The sequence below is a fragment of the Heliangelus exortis genome, chromosome 13, assembly GCF_036169615.1.
Source record: "Heliangelus exortis chromosome 13, bHelExo1.hap1, whole genome shotgun sequence".
NCBI lineage: Eukaryota > Metazoa > Chordata > Aves > Apodiformes > Trochilidae > Heliangelus > Heliangelus exortis.
Window position 1 is genome coordinate 10,607,373 of NC_092434.1, and position 21,614 is coordinate 10,628,986.

General features: G+C 37.7%; 3 protein-coding genes across 3 annotated transcripts in view; 2 read left to right on the forward strand and 1 right to left on the reverse strand.

The window, feature by feature from the left end:
- POP4 (POP4 homolog, ribonuclease P/MRP subunit) overlaps positions 1-21,614 on the reverse strand; it is a 377,629-nt gene that overhangs the window by 291,865 nt on the left and 64,150 nt on the right. The window lies entirely within an intron of this gene.
- The window catches only part of C13H19orf12 (chromosome 13 C19orf12 homolog), a 252,445-nt gene that overhangs the window by 209,130 nt on the left and 21,701 nt on the right, over positions 1-21,614 (forward strand). The window lies entirely within an intron of this gene.
- Positions 1-21,614, forward strand: part of LOC139802179 (uncharacterized protein F13E9.13, mitochondrial-like) — a 40,475-nt gene that overhangs the window by 4,647 nt on the left and 14,214 nt on the right. The window contains 7 exon segments of the mRNA XM_071757065.1: positions 2,775-2,859; positions 2,862-2,939; positions 11,237-11,387; positions 12,628-12,649; positions 13,500-13,641; positions 18,654-18,749; positions 19,577-19,693. Coding sequence (XP_071613166.1) covers positions 2,775-2,859; positions 2,862-2,939; positions 11,237-11,387; positions 12,628-12,649; positions 13,500-13,641; positions 18,654-18,749; positions 19,577-19,693 — 691 coding nt within the window.

A 21,614-nucleotide genomic window follows, 5' to 3' on the forward strand; every position in this document is an offset into this window, starting at 1 on the left:
AAAAAATGAAAAGTTTCAAGCCTATTAGTCTTACAGGTATAATGACAGTTGGAATTCAAATTATTTACATTTTAATAAACAGCTGAGAAAGACTAAACTAGTATTTCTGTATAAAAACATATAGGTCTTTATCACTTGGATTACAGAGGTTAACATTCCAAATCGTAACTATATTACAGTTGAATAAAATAGCAGACAAACCTCCCCACAGCTACCTCCTGCAGTACATGCAGGAGAACATAAGATATTTACTTAACTATATCAAGGCAGTAATCTCTTGCTCTGGAGGTAGATCTTTAGAGGAATTGCTAAGAAGCTGTGCCAAGGCACAGCAAACAACTGCTCTTCAGAGGGGCCTGATTTCCTTTTTAAGGACCACATGTCTGGTGGTGGGAAAGGCTCTTACTGTCTCAGTGCATACCTGAACACTAATGGGTATGGTGCAAAAAAAAAAAAAAAGCAACTCGCTTTCTATAGGAAAGAGCAGTTGTTTTAAGCAAGCAAAGGCTAGTATTGTAGTATTTGTATGTGTTTATAGATAAAACCTTTCTGAAAGGGAAAACACTGGGTTAAGTTTGCCCCAGGTAAATTTACATTTGGGAGATGCTGAGTTAAAGCTTGTATGGTTGTTATACCTGTTGTGCTTCATAGAGTTGTGACTATTTTTGAGGCATTTCTGCTGTGATATGAATGTGAACAGCTGAAGTGTTTTAAGAGGTCATTTCTGCAAGTGGAATAGAGCTAAGGAAATTATTTTTCTATATAATCAGAGAGCTATTTAAATGAGCTATTTTCCAGTAGCTAACTGATACAAGGGCACCTTGCATGTATGCAGCACTTCAGAAGTCATTTAAAGTAAAAAGAAAATATATTGTTTGAGAATTATTTATAATAAGGTTATTATACATAAGCAACACTTAAGTTACCTTAATATTCAATTGGAAAGGAACAAAGAAGGTATTTGCAAGAGTTCTATCTCGTACTCTCCAAATAAATTCTGGTTTGGAGGGTGTAATGTAGTAGCTGTTTCCATGCACTTCTAAACTATAAGCTTAAGTTCCAAGAACTTTAATTTAGCATAAATGTTTTCTTTCCACCATTTTAATTAGCTGTCTGATCATACTGAAGTCTGTTTTATATACATATCAATTCAGTAAACACAGAAATCTGTGGTGTTATATTTTTATATAAAATATGAAAGAAAGCTTTGAGTTAATGCATCTGTAATTCAGTTCTCTGGATTGCAGAACATATGTTGTTCTTTTTTAATTAAACAAAACATAACATGCAAAAGAACATAGTCTGTCGGATGGTTCCAAAAGAATAACACATTATTAAAGTAGTACCAAAAATATTCACTGTAACTGTGGACCTTGAGGCCATAGGAAGAAATAACTGCTGCAAACTGAATATAGTAGGCTCAAGGCAGAAGAGAGAAATGTTGTAATCCTCCCATATGTCTGCATTTTGAACTGGAATTCAATCAGTTGCTTTTGACACTCACTAGTATGGGTGTTTTTAATTTTTAGAGGAATTAATTCATTAATGTATCGAATGGAATAATTTGGTTTATTCAAATCCTGAACTCTCTAAGTAGTAGCAACACACAGAAAGCTCGGTTTCACTGCAGATATCCTGTGGAATCCTGGCAGCCTGTCTTGCTTTTTCAGCTACTGGTGTGGCTCTTTTGGAGCTGAGCATCTGGAGCCCCATTCCCAGACACCTTCATTCTTTAGTGTCCTATTGAGGTTGATTCTTGACTGCCAAAAGCCTTCTGGGGCTTCTAGTTTGCAGATCCTTGCCCTTTGTCCTTATGGTAAGTTTGGAGTTTCCCAGATACACAGGCTTTGGTGAAGTCTACCAAGTGAAGCATTCTTGATCTAAGGACCAAAGGGTTCCAGGTTTTGCAGCCTCAAATAATTATCTCATTTTGAGGGGACATTGCATTTTTTGAGTTTATTTTGTTAAAACATTATAGCTCTATATTAATCCTTTTGCCACCTACTAATACTGGCCAACTTTGCATTCTTGCTTAGACTGACTTAGTATATTTATGTGTGCAGAGGCCGGAAGGACAAGAAGTTTCTCTTTCTCTTGATACTACAAAGGATTTAGTAGTTGTGTCTGAGGTACAAGACCATTTCCTCAGCTCAGGTTTGTTGAAAGTCCTGACCTCATTCCAGACACCAGCTAGATAATAAATAGCAATATATTCCTTTAAGTAATTCTGCATCTGGAATGGGTGAAATATCAATAGTTCATACTATGGTATTAGGCACACTGCAAATAGGCACAGTAATAATAAAAAAAATCCTTTATTTATCTGAAATGTCATCTTTTCTGACATTAATTGAATTGAAAATTTCCTTTATTATCTCTAAATCCTCTGTTATCCAAATTTACTCAATATCCTGTATTCCACTTGGATAATTGAGGTTTAACTTTACACTGTTTTTAATGAGGTGTAAGATTTGACTCATTCACCTATCGTTCAAATTTTAGGATGGATCAAAGGAAAGCAAATTGATGAATGTATAAGTAAAAATCACATTTTTTACTCTTCACGATTTCCCCGCAAACACCATGCTGTTGATGAAAGCACTTTTAAAAGAGCTTGTATGCATCAACTCAATTTACTGTAGGTGATCCTTCCTTTGAAGGAAAACCTTCCTATTCTTTTAATACAAAACGGTGCCACGGTGAACTAGCCGTGTTGTTTTTTTAAGCTCCTGTTCTCCCCGTTTAGTCATGTTTCTTGATAATAATATCCACAGGATGGCTTGATAGTAGAAAACATGCATGATCTTCCTTACACTGTGTGTCCTGGGCTTGAAGTAACAGCAGCAATGTCAGTCTTTAGTGCTGCCCTGGCCTTGCCCTGGGTGTCCAGATCCTGTGTGTTGCAAACCAAGAGGCGGCAGCGGTTGCTCTTGCTGCAGGTAATAGAAATGACTCATCAGTTATTACTCTTGTTTGCTATGGCATTTACTCTCTGCAAATTGTGCATTGTACTAACATAGATACCATGAAAAATGAGACATGAAAAGCTCACTGTACCCTGAAAAAGCAGAAATTAGATTTTGAGAAAGATGCCTGCTTGATTATAATAGATGATACTTGTGCACAGCGTTAGTTGGAGGCAGCGAAACATCCCAAGGCCACTGCTGCAGCTGTCTAGGTGAAACCTGTCTAAATATAATGATTAGTTTAAGCCTACTCATGTCTAAAAGCCACCTTTGGTGTAACTCTATTTACTTCAGTGAAATTATATTTGAGGATCAATTTAACCCACTGTGGTTAAGCATCCTGTTTCAGCATCTAATTATATGTTGTTGCTACTACGGTTATCCATTAAAACTAAGTTTTCATTGCTTTATTTTAATGAATGGGTGGAATGAAGCTTTTTATAATAACAAAAATTGAGTGTATGGCCAGCCAAACTACTTAAAATTAAATTGTGTTGGGGGGAATTAAGTATAAATTAATCTATCTTTGTTGCATGAATCCTAGACTTGCTAACCTTTCTGCTCCTACTACTTGCCAAAGCAATTTTACTTTTTTATATGTAGCATTCCATGCTTTAATGATGGAGACTGTTTTACTATGGAAGGCTTGTACTTCCTAAATACTTCCTAAATTGAGGGTTAATACCTGTTTTTTGCAATTTGCCCAAATTGCAAATGTGATTACGGAAAGCTTGCATGTTTTTGAATGTGCATGCTTCATAAACAGGAAGAATTTTGTAAGTAACTAAAGGTGTAAAAAACAAAACAAACAAAAAACCCCCCCACAAAACTAAAAGATGCAGGTGTTAATTGAAAACCATACATCATAGAATCATTGTATGGCTTTGGTTGGAAGGGACCTTAAAGATCATCTAAGTCAAACCCTCCTGTATGGGCAGGAACACCTTTCAGTAGACCAAATTGCTCAAAGCCCTTCCCAGCCTGGTCTTGAGCACTTCCAGGGATGAGGCATCCACAATCTCCCTGGGCAATCTGTCCCCGTGTCTCACCACCCTCACACTAAATAATTTTTTCCTAACATCTAACCTAAATCTACACTCTTCCTGGATAAAGCTATTACCCCTTGTTCTTTCACTACACACCCGTGTAAAAAGTCCCTTCCCAGTTTTCCTGAAAGTCCCTTAGAGGTACTGGCTCCTCAGAGCCTTCTCTTCTCCAGGCTGAACAACCCCAATTTCCTCAGCCTGTCTTCACAGTGGAGGTGCTGCAGCCCTTCGATGGTCTTTGTGGTCTTCCTCTGGACTCCCTCCAAGAGCTCCATGTCCTTCCTGTGTTTGGGGCTTCAGAACTGAGCACAGTACTCCAGGTGCAGTCTCACAGAAGCAGAATAAAGGAGGAGAATCACCTCCCTAAAGCTGCTGAGTTTCTCATCAACCAGCACCCCCAAGTCCTTTTCCTCAGGGCAGTTCTAAGTCAGGTCTCCATCCAGTCTGTATTTGTGCTTGGGATTACCCTGACCCAGGTGCTGGGCCTTCCACTTTGTCTTGTTGAACGTCATGAGGCTGGCATGGGCCCACCTCTCAAAATACCTTCTTTACCTCCAGGTATATTAGGCTTACCTGCAGATGCAGTTTTAATTAAGTTGTATGTGTTCTAAAGGTCTTAAATACCTTTTTTTCTTGGAGCAATTCTTGTTAGTAATTGTATTTTGAACTCAGATTTGCTGTGCTTTAAAATCAGATATAAAATTTTAATTTTTTTTTTAATTTTAAAATTGCCATTTCCAATTTATTTAGCTACTTGGCAAATTGACAAAACCTAGTTTTTATGGCTGTAATGGAACCTATATGAGTACCTAAAAGAAAAATGCTAACAGAATCCATTTTTAATTCTTAGGGGTTGTATGCATGTTGGACGCTTGGGATCCATAGGCATTTGCAAATATATTTACACATATTACTTTTAAAAGCAGTAGTCAAACTGTTAGTAAGTTATGCATCCTTTTAGGATCAAAATTGATGACTAAATGAGGCATACAGTATGGGAACAATGTATTTATGAAGGAGAAAATTCCTGCAGGGCCTGGGTTTTGCTCAGCTCTACTACTATTCTACCAGGAGGATGCCAGCTGGGAAGGGCCTGTGTTTAGTGCATTTCATTGCACATCTCTAAAAATTATTGTCTCGAGCTAACTGAACAGGAAGCAAAAAGGAAAGAAAATCACTTTAAGCAAAACCATAATAAAGTGAGTGCTACTTTGTGGGTAGAAGTCTTTTAGTAGTTATTCTGTAGCAACCTAGTAGTGACATTAATGTCAATACAGTTTTAATAGGTGGCTAGTAATGAAGCCATGTATGCTTTCACTACAAAAATTACTTGCTGAAAGTGTTTCAGCTAAAAGCATAGGTAGGATCTCCTGCTACTTTGCAGTCATTTTCTTTCCCCTGTGGAAACTCCTGTCTTTGGTAGAAATAAATGTTCTGAAGAGAACTGCACAAGGAACTCAAGTGGTCTCGAGGTGAAGGTAATGGTTTTATTTTTATATAGGAGAAAAAAATCAGCAGGTTTACAGTGTGACTAGAAGGAGCTCAACATCAGCAACATGTGGTTATGCTGATAAACATGTTGTGGGTAGCCAGGTAGTAACAGATGGAATTTTCCTAGCATATTGACAAGATATTGGATAAATCTGAAAATAACAGTAAAAAATCAGAGGATGTGGCATCTGATAAGGTTGAGATTTTATTTTTTTTTTAATTTACTTTGGTTCTTTAGGAAACATTTGTTTATTCGATCAGGCACATAAAGTAAGGAATGCCAGGAAAAACAGGTTCATGGTGGGTGCTCTGGCAATGGTATGGGCAGTGGTAGGAAAATAGTGGGGAACTTTGAGGAAAAAATGAACTGCTGTGCTTCCACTCTTCTGACAGAAACAAGAAGTTCCTGTTGTTATTATAAAACCCCACAAAATCAAAACACAAACAAACAAAAAAAACCTTATTGAGCCAAAGCAGTTAATTGCCAACACCCTCTCAGCTCCAAGAAGTTATTGCAGACCCTCACACCACTGCTGAATGCTCTTGGTTTAGCACAGCAACAGGGCCACCACAAAGGGTTGAAAGGAGTTGCCCAAGACCATCCATCCAGCAGGCCATGACATTCTGCTGCCTTGGGCCTCATTCCAGGGCCCAGTGTTCCCCCTCCAATCTGCCCCACAAACCAGTATCAGTGTGTCTGATCCTTCACTTTTGATTTCATGAGATTACGTTGAAAGCTGCTGGATTTCCCTCTGTTCTTACAAGCAGACATGGCAATGTTGGCCCACTTTAAATTAGTGTCATTATACACACAAATAGTGGAGGTGATTCATGCCAAACCTTTCTAATATTAAAATCCTCTGCTGCTCAATCCTTACACTCTTCTAATGGAGGCATTTTATTTTAAAATACAATTATGTCTTGTAAGGAAGTGTAGACTGCAAAAGAAAGACACTATGGAATAGAACGGCTTTGTGTTTATATTTTTGACTGGAAGCTATCTTAATCACAAATACTTCTTCTTAGAAAAATAACACTTCTTAATAGTTCATTTTAATGACATCCTCCAAAGGCTGTATTATCTTCTTTCCTAAAATGCTCTTAATGGAGAAGCAAGTCAGAATTTCTTTGCTAGAATTACTTTTCAATTGGTTCATTCTTAGCAGGTGCACCGTGTGTTTTTTAGAGGTATGGAATTTCCTGTTTGTATTTTCTGATTTAATTAACTACATCTGCTTGAGGTTGAAACAGAATTATGCATATAAACTGGTTCTATAAGAGGAGATAAAAATACAAATGCTCCCTTGTTTTTATTTGGCAAATATGACTGATTATTGTTTCTGAGTGCACAGGAATGTCCACAATATATTTTCTATGTCTGGGTCAGATTTGGGTATAGTGTTTGGGTTTTCCTTTATTATGTATCAGTGTGTCTTGTTCCCTGAAGTTAACCATTATGTTAATTTCATGTACTCATGTTGCTTGTTGATGATATACTTCCAAATTGTGTGGCTTTTTTTTACTGAAAGCTTGCTAATTATGAAGCTCTATTCATATTGGAGGGGACTGTTGAGTCTAAAAGAATTGCCCATAAGATCTCAGCTGCTATTTTGTTCCTTGTGTTAGTGAAATGTTCTGCATGGTTCTTATCTACCAGTGTAGGTCTTTGCAGAGGAGATGTGCAGTCTTTATAGTACAGGGAGTACATGCTGGTGGTAGTCTATTTGTTTTGCACATTCTGCATGTTGTTCATTACCAACATGTGGCAGTGACAGAGAATAAGTAACTGGCCCATCATTAACCTAATGGAGACAAAGCCAACTGTGAGAAGGATTTCAAGAAATATTGCCATTGTGCAGTATTGGCATGGCCACCTGCTGATCTTTGAGGCATAAAACAGTCCCCATAACTGTATCTCTGCAGTGATGCAGAGGAACACTTCTGATACCTCTCTCAGTATCCCTTCTGATACTTCAGGCACCTCTCCCTGCTGTATCTTGACTCCACAGGGCTGAAAACTTGGGCACGTGGGCCAGAGGCAAATTACACTCGTGTTCCGGCCAGAGCTTCAGCCTGGGTGCCTGGCAAGCAAGGTCTGTATGGTCTGCTGTAGAATGCAGCTTCCTACACCTGGGTGAGCCCGTGTTACACTCATCATGAATCAGGGCTCAGTTTTTGAGGTTATCTTCTCCCCTCTCATAAATTTAGAATAGAAAGTTCAGTTGGAAGAGACTTAAAATAATCACCTCGTTCAACTGCATGTCCACCTGACTGTGGAACTGCCCTTTTTTTCTTTAAGGGTAATGTTGCTGAAATCCCATTTGTGAATTAGTCTTCATCAACGATAATGACACAGTTGGTAGCTGATTAAGTGAGGCTTCATTTCAGAAGATATCCCAGGTACTCAAGGTCTCTCCATGTCTTATAAATCCAGCTTTCCTTTTTTCCTTTCCCTCATCCACTAGTAGAGGTATCCTCCATGGGAATTCACTTGCTACAGCCCAGGATACAAATTTAAGTTGAGGTAGAATTAGGCAAAATTGTATACTGCTTTTTTGTTTTTCTTTTTCACTGCCACCATCTCAATGCTGTGGTGCGGGGAGGCAGGTAAGGAGAGAACTGCATCAGGAATGCACACACTTTGGGAGTATCTGCAGGTGCTGTGGAGCAAGGCAGTGACCTCTGCTTCTCCCAGGCCTACAGTTCATGCTGATCATAGAAGCCACTGCCCTGAGTAGTCAGGGGTCTGTGCAGCATGGAAACAGTGTGCCTGTAGCATGGATAGTAGGCAAAGTAGATACTTTCCTGTTTTTTCATTTTCAGCACATCAGACTTTCAGATTGTTTTTGAATTACTAAGGCAAGAAGAGCTGGGAGCCAGGATTTGCTGCACGTATAAAACATGTACCAACATATACCACCAACAAAGTTGGCTGCAGGATCTTGATTTTGGGTAAAGGCAAAGATTCCCTGAAGTCCAAAATGCAGCAGCAACCAGAAGCTGCTGGATTCCATTTCTGTGAAAGCAGAAAATCTTAGCTCCCAGCTCCTTTTGACTTTATAACTGAAGGAAGGAACATACTTGAGAAAGGGCTTCTCAATAGTTGCATCCAAGTCAATGTTTGAGTGTTAAAATTCAGTGATCTGCCCATTTGTAGCATTTAAGATAGATAAACTAGAAGTACTGTTTCCTCCATCAACTCAGTCTTGCAGTATTTTCTTACCCATCAGAAGAAGTTTTTCAGTCTGTATTTTTTTTTTTAAAATTCATAAATTATCTTTCAAAGAAAATTAAAAAATAAAGCTTTTCTCTACAACTGATAGACCTTAGCAACTGTTTAGGTAAAGCAGTTTAAGTAGGATTAAGATAGGGACAACCTCTACTTCCTTTGAACAGGCCCTGCAGTGGCTTGTGACTTGATTCCATGTTCTTAATATAGTCTTGAAGTTCTGTTTATTAGGTTATGCTAGAAATTTCCTGTTCTATTTTCCAGTGAGAATAAAAAAAAAATTGTTCCCATATAAGTCAGAAAGGGACTGCCTATTAACTATCCAATGGTTATTACTTTCCAACTTGCCAAATGTGAAAGTAAGCAATAGTATCATTCTCAAAATTTTATGAGCGTAAAAATGAATTCATTAGTGGAATCTGATTATGGCTTCATAAAACAGAAGGGTAATGATTTGGTGCCTGCACTTACTACACTTGGTTAAAATTTGTATTTTCATAGCCCTCAAAAACCCAGACCAAAAGTGCAGCCTTGTTAAACTAAATACAATGCTAATGTGTAGCAGGAAGTCTTAAATTACTGAGTTACGGAAATACAAACCAAGCAGCAACAAACAGCATGGAAGCAGTGACTTCAATAAAAGAAATTACTCAGTGAGTAGCTCCCTGTCCTGAGTTAGAAGTAATTGCTGTGAAAATGTAACTTATCTCTAAACTCATTGATAATTTCATAATTAGAGGAGAAGTAGTTTTTCTTATTTAACTCTGAATTGTACTGTAAACTCAGGTGATTTAAATAGAAACTATAGCTTTTGTTCTTAGGTAGAAAAGTCTCAGTCTAGCTCTTTGCACAGTGTTTATTACCTGGTGTCTACTAGCACCTGTAACCATACTTGTGGCACACTCTTGTCTTTGGATCCTGAGAATGGATCCTCCCTGCTTTTCACCTGCTAATCTCAAGGCACAGGACAGCTTGTGTTTGATTTGGCATCCATCTGTGGCATTTCTTGTGAGCTGGAGTCTGTGTTGCTAAGCAATACAGGCTCTTCTCTATCAGGCATAAGCTTCTGCAACTTCAGGGCTTTTGGAATGAAACTGAAATTTAAAAATAAACAGGCACCTTGTCATTTGATAAACACATTTTAAAGATCATTTCTGTTTATATACGAAATGGGCTAAGGTGAGGCCTCTGATTAAGCAGTTCTGTGGTGGGTGGGATTGAAGTCTTGATGGCTGTTTTCACATGCATTGGTTTCCTTGGTATGATGTAATCTCTAGTTAAATGTGCTGCTGATTCCAAAGCTGGAGCAGTAGCAGAGCTGCAGAAGGGCTTGGAAGAGACCTTGAAAGCAAAATGGAAAAACAGCAAAAGTTGTACAAGATGAGTGCAGAGCTTCTATACATATGTTAAGTGACAGGTGAAATAAACTTCAAGGTTATGAAAGACTGGAAAGACAATGAGAATACAATAAAGGAGTCAGATTCCAGTCGTGTCCCTCACAGCTGTTGGCTTATTACTCCATGGCCCAAGGCTTCAGTATTTCAGCACAATAATTTCAATGCTGTGTAGGGGATCCCAGGGAGTAGATGAATGGACTGTGAGAAGTCATTGCAATTCATAATATTCCTCATAAGATCCATTCCACAAAACCTCCCTGGTGAAAAAAAAAAAAAAAAAAAAAAAAAAAAAAAAAAAAAAAAAAAAAAAAAAAAAAAATAATTAAAATGATGGAAACCTTGTTGCTAAGAAATGTAGAGTTTTGAGGGTTGAGGTAAGTTTGGAGTAGAGTGGAAGATGTTTCACTTTTCCCAAACTTTATCTTTTTGTGCTTTTGGCACAGTTCTAGAAGTCATTTGTTGATGTGGTGCTGTGTAGAAAATACAAGTTACCTTTAGATGGAGAGTCAAACAGGTTGCATGTATATCATGTGTCACAGGCTGTGTTTTCTCAACTAATTTCCTAAAGAAAGAAGACTTTATTTTTCCTTTGTGTCCATGTTGTCCATGCTTTTGGACCTGATGGCCAACTTCAGGCACATGAAAGGCAGATGAAAGAAGTAATAGGAGTGGGGAGACCCAAGTTAATGGCCCTGTTCAAAGAGAAGACACCTTGTAAGGAGAAAGAAGCTGTTTTTTGATGTATCTGCTCTTCTGTTGACACATCATGGCCAGAGGCAGGGCAGGGTGTTCAGTCAGAGCCACACAGGAACAAGCTGAAGGGCTGAGAAAGAGAAGGAAACCATAGGGAAAAGGACGAAACTGGACTGGTAGTAAGATGGAAAAAAGAACTGGAGAGAATTTGGGTTAAATTGAAGGATGTGAAACTTATTTATGTGGAAAAGGAAGGCTGAGTAGTCCTGGATCATATGGAACAACTTGCTTTGGAATCAAATAAGAAGGGCAGTAAGATAGGGTCTTGTTTGGTTTTAGTATTTTTGTTTCTCAATCTTTTGGATTTAGCTAAGGTACTGATGTTTTGGGGGTTTTTTTTGAGGGTTTTTTCAGGTCTTGATTTTATCTGGGCTGAAGGGTTTGTGTTTTCTCATGTTGCTGATGAAGGGATTATAAATGCCTGCACAGGCTACCTGCTACGGTACAGGAAACAAATTGGAACAGAGAACATTCAGATTTTTGCTAATATTAAAAAGAAACATAGGTAAATATGAGCTATGTTTTATGTAAGTATGAATGTAATAATGATATTACATTTTTCTCTGTTTTCTAATTTAAAAAAAAATGCCTACTTAGTGTCAGGAAAGTCAGGGAGAACTTTGTTATTCAAGCGTGGTCTTGCAGTGCTATTAGAGGATATGTTTAAAAATAAATTTGCACCTGTAAGCTGCAGGTAGCTGCATCTGTGAAGTTTGCACTTGTTTAACCTTCAGGGTTTATACATTCAGACTGTAAAAGTTTTGCATCTGATACTAGGTGAGATTTTGTACACTTGTGTGTATGCCTGTGATGTTGAAAGAAATTTTGTTTCTGGAGGCTAGGCAGCCAAGATTATTTTTCATTATGCAAGCAGTTGCCATATAAAAGCATCCAAATCATAATATTTTGGCATTTAAAAAAGCAATTTTCTTTTTTCTCCTTCCTGCCAATAATACTGATTTCTTCTACATAAATCAGTGCTGTCTATGTATGGATTATGTCCTATGATTATCAAACAGAAGGAACTTATGACAGATGAAGCCAGCTCCTTTTCTGCTGATACTTTATCATAACTGTCATATGGTTCTTTCAGCTATTTAGATGTCACTCTTTGGTTTGTTTTTTTTTCCCCAGAAGAACTGCTCAAGTGTTATGTATTATACATGCTAAATAACCTAATTAAAGTGTTTGTGTGTAGTATGTGTGCAATCATGAGAATAACCAAGGCTGGGAGATTTTAAATACCTAATAAATAGATAATAAGTTTCAAAATAGAAAGGAAAAAAAGCAGCATAGTCAAATTAAGCTTTCAAGGTCCTTTAAGAGTGGTTTATTTCCAATGATTTCTATATATATATATTTATATGTACAGGTATATGTATAAAAATAAATTGCATTTGAATTTTTTGTAAAAAAATTGCATTGTGTAATTTTTTTTCTTTGTCTTGACAACTGATGAATTGATATTTGTATTTTACTTTGTTTTGGTTTTGTTTTTTTTACTTCTGTCACAGTTTGCTTTTACTAAAAGAAAAGAGGTTTTTGTTTCAGGCAGATTCATAAGCTGGGAAGGAGATGTGAAAGGACTTGCTGGCTGAGTTTTTTAATGTAGAAAAATATGCCTGCCACTGAGAGCTGCTAGCCTCCTGTGCTTTAAGTGGGGAGAAAAAGATCTTGCTGTCTACTTGCTGTGTTACAGCTACTCTCCATGTGCTAGTTGTAGTGTGCCTACTATTCCTCTTAAGCCCCATTTCAACCTCATATGCAGTAGGTACTGATGCCTGCCTTTGGTCAGAAAGGGAGCGAGTGCACTTCCTTTTGCATCCATCACCACGAGTGGAATGTATGGCACACACGAGCTGCCAATGAGTATGTCCAGAGCATGGCTTCCTCTCCTGTCCATCCAAGCTGATCCAGGAAAAAGGTTGGCCATAGCCATTGTTTTCTGCTTACAAGGAAATACAGAAGCAACAGTCAGGTGTTGAAGCAGCAATAGCTGGAATGCTTTCAAAGTTTAAGAACTGGTTAAATTAAAAGCAGTTACTGCTATAGGTTTCAGACAAACCATATCACCCATATATCAAAGACTGCTGTTGAAAATCTAGGATGCAGGTAGTTTATGTTTGTAACTGCTGTGTAAGATGATTCTTATGATTATATCCTAGATAATAACTATACTTTCTGTTAGTTGGACTTTGTGAAATGAAGTGGAGGGTGTTAATTCCGTTCTAGGCAACAGAAGCTGTTTTATGAGTGACTGCACATCCACAACTGCCACTTGAAGTTAGAGAGCTGTGTGTGCTCAACATTTCTGAAATACAGGTGCTCGATGTGTAAGCAGCTGTCTCAGTTGACACTTGGTAGTTCACACTTAGCAATCTCTCTTTAGAGACGTGAGACCCAGAGCAGGAGAGCAGTCAGCCCTGGTTCCATGGTGGGTTGGGTGGTTTTTTCCATCTCGTTCGTATCGCAATTTCGCTTCCCAGTTTAAAACAGGACGATTCCCCTCTCTCACACAGCCTGCCTGCGGTTGTCCTGACAGCAGGGAAGATGAAGAATGGCAGCCTAAACATTCGACAAGATGGATAACAAACGTGTGTGCCGGCAGTAACCACAGGTACGTTCCTGCTGCTTACAGTGCTCATGCCCAGATGTCGGTGTGGCTGAGACCGCGGCGGCTGCCGAGCTCTCCCTGGCTGAGGGTTTGGTGCTGACCCGCACAGTGCCTGCAGTGCCCGCCGAACCTCGGGAGCTGAAAGGTGGGAGATGTCAGAGGAAGGTCGGACAACCAGCACTGGATCAGCTTCTGGAGTAATGTAGGGAGAAATCTTTATATCTGCTCTTCCTGAAGGGGAAATAAAGAAAAGAAAAAAAAAAAAAGAGGGAAGAAAGCAGCTCTTACCGTAGGGTTTGATTTGATACAGCAGAACTAGTGTGATTAAGGTGCTATTCAGATTGCTTCTCTTCTGCTGCTAAACAACAGTTTGGCAGGACAAAAACGAAAATTAGTTCAAGCTCTTAATTATAAGTCTTAATACAAGAAAAAAGTAGTCTTTGGCCTTACTAGAAAACTAAGTATAAATCTTTCCATTGAAGAGTTAAGCATTTTTATCTTTCATAATGAAAATGGAAGTCCTGCAAGAAGAGGCATTTTGATAAGGCAACATTCCAAGCAGAAATATGAGGGAAAATACTGCTTTTAAGATATTCAGAAAGAGTACAAGTTCATTGGCAGAAAGATAGTACATCAAAGTAATCTTAAAAGACTGAGGACTTGTTTTATCAGCAATTGTCTGACCTATGAGCTCTGACCTTTGCAAAAGCTTTGTATGATTCTTCATATTTTTATATTGGCTTAAGTTTGGATTGTCTTCATGAAAATTGATTGCTCCCATGCTAGAATTAGAGTCCTATCATGGGGGCATTTGATTTCCGTTCTTAATTTTAATTTACACTAATGGCTTGAATTTGAGGGTCTCACTGCATAACATTGAATGTGTATTTCTTTAAGTTTTATTTTTGTTGCCATTTTTAAGCTTAGCATGTTTTGAAGTTCCAGTGCAGAGTGAATTGTGTTCAACTTATGTTATTTGATGAGGGTGAAAACCATACTTTATTTGCCATAGATACTTGGACCTGAAACATCTTTTGAATAACATGAAATCATTCAGTGTTTTGGGTTTTTTACTTACACAGTTTCCACAGCATTTAAAATGAGTGTTGAACTTGTTAAAATGCTGTTTTATTTTATACATATTAAACTTTTTGCCAAATAGGTTATAATTTGCTATGCTTCATTCACCAATGTTAAAAATAAAATGTCTTGGTATTAATAGTGAAGTCTTGAATTAGCTGGATCTCTTAGTACAATAAACCAGAAATGATACATGGAACAGGTGACTGAAAGCTGGGCCTATTTCGAGGCTACACATCTTTGTTAATCTAGAGCTCCATCCCTACCTGCAATTAATGTTTCCACCCCCAAGTCTTGGGGCAAAATGCTAGGTTAAATTCTGCCCTCACATCTGTGTGTAACCTCCATTGATTTCCTAACATCTGGGCCCATAGGTTTTTTTATCCCAGGACTCCAACCAGAGAGCACCATGGATTCTGCTTTTCTTTCATGTGACCAAACATGTAAGTCTCAGGTTTTTTTCCATCTCTAGATGCACAGAACAAAATGAATCAGAGTAGGCAGGTGTAATAAAATAACCACATTAATTTTGTGTTTGGATTTCTGCTGTGAAAGCAAGAATCTCTGCATCAAGGATTTGTTTTACTTAAGGCACAGGGTTTTGGACGTTAGCAGGCCTTATTATAACAAGGATGTTGGCTTAAAACTGTTAAGAGAAGAACTTTGCAATCAATATTCCAGCACATAAGGAAATGACAAATTAGGCATATCTATGTCAGCAGATTCTTAAAAGGAATGAGACATACAGTCTACAAAGTTGGTGTTGAAGTGAAATTTTGCATTTCACGAATTTATGCAGCCCTGGAAGTTCTGTATTACAATGATACACACAATTGAGCACCTTTCATCACACTGCAAAGCATCTCTTGAAAGCAGAACCAAGAGATGTGAGATTTTTGTCATGTCTTTTTTTTTTTTTTTTTTTTTTTTTTTGAGCTTTGTTGTGCAGTAATATAGAAATGTTCTTTGCCTTTGTGTGTCTTTGTTGAATTGACTGATTTGTGATGGGGTGTGGGAAATGAATGTTTCCCTGTCAAACCAGAGAATTGTGTTCAGTAGGGTTTTGTTTGTAGTTTGTGTCACTGCCTTCTTGTAGGCAATCATCAGCACTGCTCCTGGCAGCACGGAATTGTACAGTCATGGAATGGTTTGGGTGGGAAGGGACCTTAAAGATCATCTGGTTCTAACCCCCCTGCATGGGCAGGGACACCTTCTACTAGATCAGGTTGCTCAAAGCCCCAAAGTACCTGGGACAAGCTTTGCTTTGGGCCCCTCTGAGCATGCCCGACACCAGTGGTCAGCAGAGTACAAGGTCTAAAAATCAGACATCAGGTTATTAAGGAGCAGGAATTATAACTGAGCATTTTGAATTGCAATTAATTTATTTAATACACTATATTTTTATTTAAGAGTTTATAGAAGTTTGTTCCAGTTTCCTACATTGTGAAATGCTCTTTGGTGAGAGTGTGAATCAGGTTTTCTTTTTGGGTATAGCTGCTAAAACACCTACTTCACATTCAGACTGTATTTTAAGTGATCAAAGCTTTGTATAATGACTGGTTAGTTATCTCTATGAACAAAGCAAGTGGCCTCAGCTGAGTAAGCAGTGGAAAATGAGGTGCATCATGAAACTCAACAGCTGGCTGTGACTGTCACCTCCTTAGTTACTGTTCGTAAATGGGGCATGAAGACTCATTCACCCTCTCACCTTTTGATGCTACATTTAGGTCAAAATAGGGGCTGCTGCCATTGCAGTACCTCACAGTGCTAAACAGGAGATGTGAGTCTCTGATCTGTACTTTTTGTAAGCTCTGGATTTAATGACAGAAAAAGTCCTTTGAATTAAAAAACTAAAATGTCTTACAGTGTGCAGCATTACCATAAACACTGTATTGTGTATGGTACTGCACACTGCAGTGATTACTGCATATGAAAAAGCTGTTGAAGAAGAGTAGTCGAGCAAGTTATTGGCACAGTGGTGCTTATTTTTACGCTGCTCTTCACCATTGTTTTCAAGCTAGGAGCATTTGGCCTTTATTTCATGTAACTTGTGCATACCATAGTTCAAATGCTTTCATTGTGCTTTGCAACCAAGCACTATGTAATTTGATTTTATTAAAGACATAACTGCAGATGTACTGTCACAAGAAAGAGCAGAGTGCCCTCTAGTTACGGTTTACTGAAACAGAGAAACATACAAGTTGTGTGAACTTTGGGTGTTGCTACTGTAGCATCACAGAATTGTCTCCTCTTTTATTTTGTGTCAAAAAATATAATCCGAAGAAGAAAGCCAAGAAGGCTGAGAGGTATTTCAAGGAAAGCTCTGTGCTTAGAGGCATCTTGACAGTGACTGAATATTGCCATGCAGAAGCATCTCTCACCACTGTTGTTATATTTCCTTTACAAATTAAAATTTGTGTTAACACAGCCAGTACACAAATCACCTTCAACTAATCAACTTTAGGCCTTCATGTGTTTGGAAATGCCTTAGAAATAACATTGGTAGTATACTTAATTAGGTAACCCAGTGGCATTGCAGGCTGAGCACTCCCACTGCCATTCTTCACATTGTCAAACTGAATAAATCTCCAGCACAGGAGATGTGTGTTGACCCCATGTGTCATGTATGGATCACAGCAGGAGTTGGATACCTTGCTACTTTGAAAAGCTTTGGGGTTTTTTAGTTTCATGGTTTTTTACTCTTTGCTTAGTAGGACTGAGCTATTGTCTTACACCCATGTGATCATGCTCTGTTTAATTATTTGGTTCTTCATTTTTCCTGCTGATGTGAAATGATTGTAAACCAACTACCTACTAATGTGTCTTATGCATTTGTTGTAAGAACAAATATTGACTTGGAATTCAGCTCCTCTGGTAACAAAGTCATTTTGTTGCCCAAAAATCTGGTCAGTTGTAGTACCTTAATTATGCATCGGTGTCTATGTAAAGCAGATATATTTCTAAGAATACCTAGATATTATATAAATTCTGATTTTTCTAGAGTAGTAGTATAGTAATAATGCTATAAATAACTAAAAATTAATTATTTTGTTGCTTTAAGTAGGATGACTATAACAATGTAAAATATGCATAGAAATAACTATGGTTTTAGTCATGTAGGCACAATCCATCTGATTCTCTTAAAAATTCCAATAAGGATTGTGTGGAATGGTATAATTTTTATGTTAAAATGATTGTAAGAAGGAGATGCTGTTCCTAGATGGAAAAAATGGTAGGGCATGTAACCTAAAAAGATATTCAAGAGCATTTTAAGTAATCCCTTTTCTTCAGTGAAGTAGGAAGGTGATAAATAATTTGTCTTTCCTAAAGCATAATTAATACGTTATGCTTCTGATGAAACTTCATTTAAACAAGGTGTTTTGAAGAAAACTTTTATATATTGTACATATTCTTTTCCTGGTTACTTCAAGCATGGGAGCATTAGTAAATCCCTTGTCAAGGCCATGGATCTGTTTTGTGTGGAATCTATATTGGCTGCTACTGCAATACAGTAGTAAAGAGCTTCTTTCCATGTAGCACCTAAAGCCCCACAGAGCCTCTAATCATGATGGCAACAGTCACATGGAAGTAAAAGGATCTGGTCCTGGTGTGCAAAAACTTCCTGCATGCAACATCTCTTCTTACCAGGGATCTGGAATAAAAATTGATAGAGTATAGTAAAATGCACTACATTCTCTGCCAGGCAATTCAAATTCATCTTGCCTAAGTCTTGTTCCCTGAGAATAAGTAGGAGTAGAGGTATGGTACCCAACTTTCATATCTTCCATAGCACTGAAGACATCCTCTGCTATGTGGCCAGGAGTATTCTTCTGCAGTGTTTCATACAACAATGGAATGTGAAAAAAAATAAGTTAAAATGAGGTTTTTCTTAACAGCTGTTCAGACCTGAAGGTGTTTCTTCCCAGTTGTTTCATTCCTTAGTAGAAGTAAGAAATACCATAATCATGAGTTTCTTCATACTAACCTTTCTTTTTTGTTGAAAAATTATGAAAATTAGAGTCTTTGTAAAGTTTCAAAGATGGGACTTAACCATAATTTTGTTTTTTTTCTCTTCAGAGGTTAAGCATGCTGTGAAGATTCCTGTGATGATTGGGTCTGGAGTGACTCTGGAGAATGTGAGGAATTACTTGGATGCAGACACTCTTATAATTGGTTCGTATTTCAAGAAAGAAGGTTATTGGGCAAAACATGTTGATCATGTTTATGGAGCACATAAGTAACCTAAGAGAATGAATTTGTAAGCAATTGATACTTTTTTCTCTGTGTGTGTATAAGTGCAGTACAATACTTCATAGAGAATTAATGCACAAATGTGTGCTTGAATGGCCAATAACATTAAATGAAAACACATATCATGTACATAACTGGCTGAGAAACAAGGTGACACTTGACAATAAACTGGTGCTCAGATGTTTGTCTCTAGGCAGCACATTTCTGTGGTGCTCAAAGCCATTGCCAATGCAAAACTAACTCCGAAGGCTTGTATATTCTCTCTTATAAGAAAAATGCAGATGGAGTTTAAGAATTTGTAGTAAATATTCATCACAGGTGAGCTCAGTTTTGTTTTGCCTGTGAGTACAGTAGGATGCCCTAAGTTTACAGCTAAGAGTACTGTAAATTGGACAAGTTAATCAGCCTTTCAGTTTCCCATCTGTAAAATGATGATAATAGTACCAGCATCACACGAGAGTTATAAGACATGATAAATGAATGAATATACAGCACTTTCCTCTCCTCAAATGAAGGTCTCTATTAAAGTTCAAGATCATTATTTTTTCATTAGAATTGTGCATTTATTTTAAAAATGTAGCAATTGTTTACCGTACAAAATTTAAGATAATTGGGAAATAGATTTACTTACAATGCTTACTAGAGAATAAATGTAAATATTCAATTAAATTTTAAGTAGTGTTGGAATTTAGTCAAAATGTTTTTGCAAAAATTGGAAATTTTAATAAAGGTTCATCGTTACTTTTCAGCAAGCTCCTGCAGTGTTGTACCTCTCCAGACTAATATTAGTGATGTCAAAAGCTGCCAGGTTCTTTCCAATACACAAGCTGTAATTATGATGGAAACCTTTCTACCAAAGGTGACAGGTAAACATAGATTTTCATTTTTCCTGTAAAATATAGAGGAAAAATATTGCAGTTTCTTTGTATATGATATAAGATATTCCCCTTGAGTTTGATTTTTTAGCTTTGAGGACGTTTAAAATAACTCAAAGAATACCTGTTATGTCATGGCTGTATAAAAAGTGAGCATATGTTTTCATTCCTTGGGACTGGGAGCTGAATTTGTCCTCTGGGATCTCCCTCTCTCTTTCCTTGGCATCTATGCATCAGTTTTCTGATGATGCTAATGAACATTATATGGTAGATATCAACACAAGTATACAGACACATTTTTTGTGTCAGCTGGCAAAGTGCCCATGCTTTTCTGAACAAAAGACACTTCCTCCTTCCAAAGGCAAAAAGATTTTCAAGAAATTTTCTTCCATTAACATAATGGTGATTCCAGAACATCACAACAGGAGATTAAGTCTTCTCTTCAGGTTTTGTTTTCTCATACTAGTCTGTCTCCCACATGACTACCATCAAAAGTAGTAAAATGTCTCTAGTGTGCTGACCTCCTGGAAAGGAGATTCTTTACACCTTGTGGCAACCCTGGAATTCTGCTTTTCTCCCTTTTCCTCTTAAATATGCTAAGTTTCAATGCATTGAAACCTTTTCAGGTGCCTGCTTATTGTGGCCATCCTGTGTTTGTCAAAATCCACATTGATTTTAATCTGCTGTTTGTTTTGGACATCAAACCCAACAGTTCTGTCCCAACTACTTATCCCCACAATTTTTCTTGTGCCGGCAGGTGCATTCGTGTGACCTCATAGGGATCAGGAAACTGATTCTAGCTGAAAACTAACTTGATTTTCTACAGCCTCAGGGGGATTGAAATTTTGGTCATCTTCCTCATTCTTTGCATCTGCGGATCTATCTCCAAGCTGCTGGCATAGGCAGTGTAGAAGAATTTTAGGATCATGAAGATGCCATAGGCAGTAGTCTTTGTAAGACAAAACCCTGAATGAGTTGGTGTAATGTTTGTGATGTGTGACGAATGCTGTAGATGGCACTTTCACTGTCAGGTTTTCATTTAACACAGCACTGTATAAAACCTACTGAAGGAACAGACCACAGTTTGGGCCTGGATTGTTACAAATGAATGGTAAGCGTAGAATTTAGGGAACAGAAGTAATGGAAAGATGATTTTAAAGCCTGGAAATGTGACTGATCACCAGCTCTTTATTATTCTTTGTGCTGAAAGTATTTGTCTAGCAGCATTAAGCATCTGCTTGCCTGATTCACACAGATGCTGTAAGTAGAATTTGACCTTTTGTTCAGAAAGTGTTTGAATATTTAATGTAAAAATATTAAGTTATCAGAAGGGCTGTCTCTTTTGGAGAGACTGTTAAATTTTTTTTACAGCCTAAGTTGTTAAAGTACTTTGGAGCATGAACAACTTGAGAGCAGAACAAAGCAGGCAGTGCTAATGTATAGAAACTCCAGAAGTAAATAACAGCTGTTCAAGAAGACTTCTATTAAATATGTATTAATTAATTTGAAGTGCATCACTTAAATATGTGAAGAGATTATCTTGTGTTAATTTACATTAAAACACACAGCACTACTGTATCCTAAGCTATCACCTCATCCGACATTGAGCATTTTGTTGGGTGTTGATTGCTTTCGATTTGCCCTTTTAAAATGTCAGATAGTGGCCTCCCTTTCTTGTTGGATCTCATCTTTCTCTCAGGGTTTGCTCTTTCGTTGTTACTGTACTTACTCCTGCCTATTCAGTGCCAAGCAGAAAAAACTTTGGAAATAGGTTGTGAAAATATAACCCTTGTCATGCACATTTCCCTAATGTACCCACCTGAACTTCATGTGTGGTTCTTGCTGGTAACTTATGACTTTACATGGAGATTCAATATCACTTCAGTATCATCTTTAGTATATCCAGGTAGTG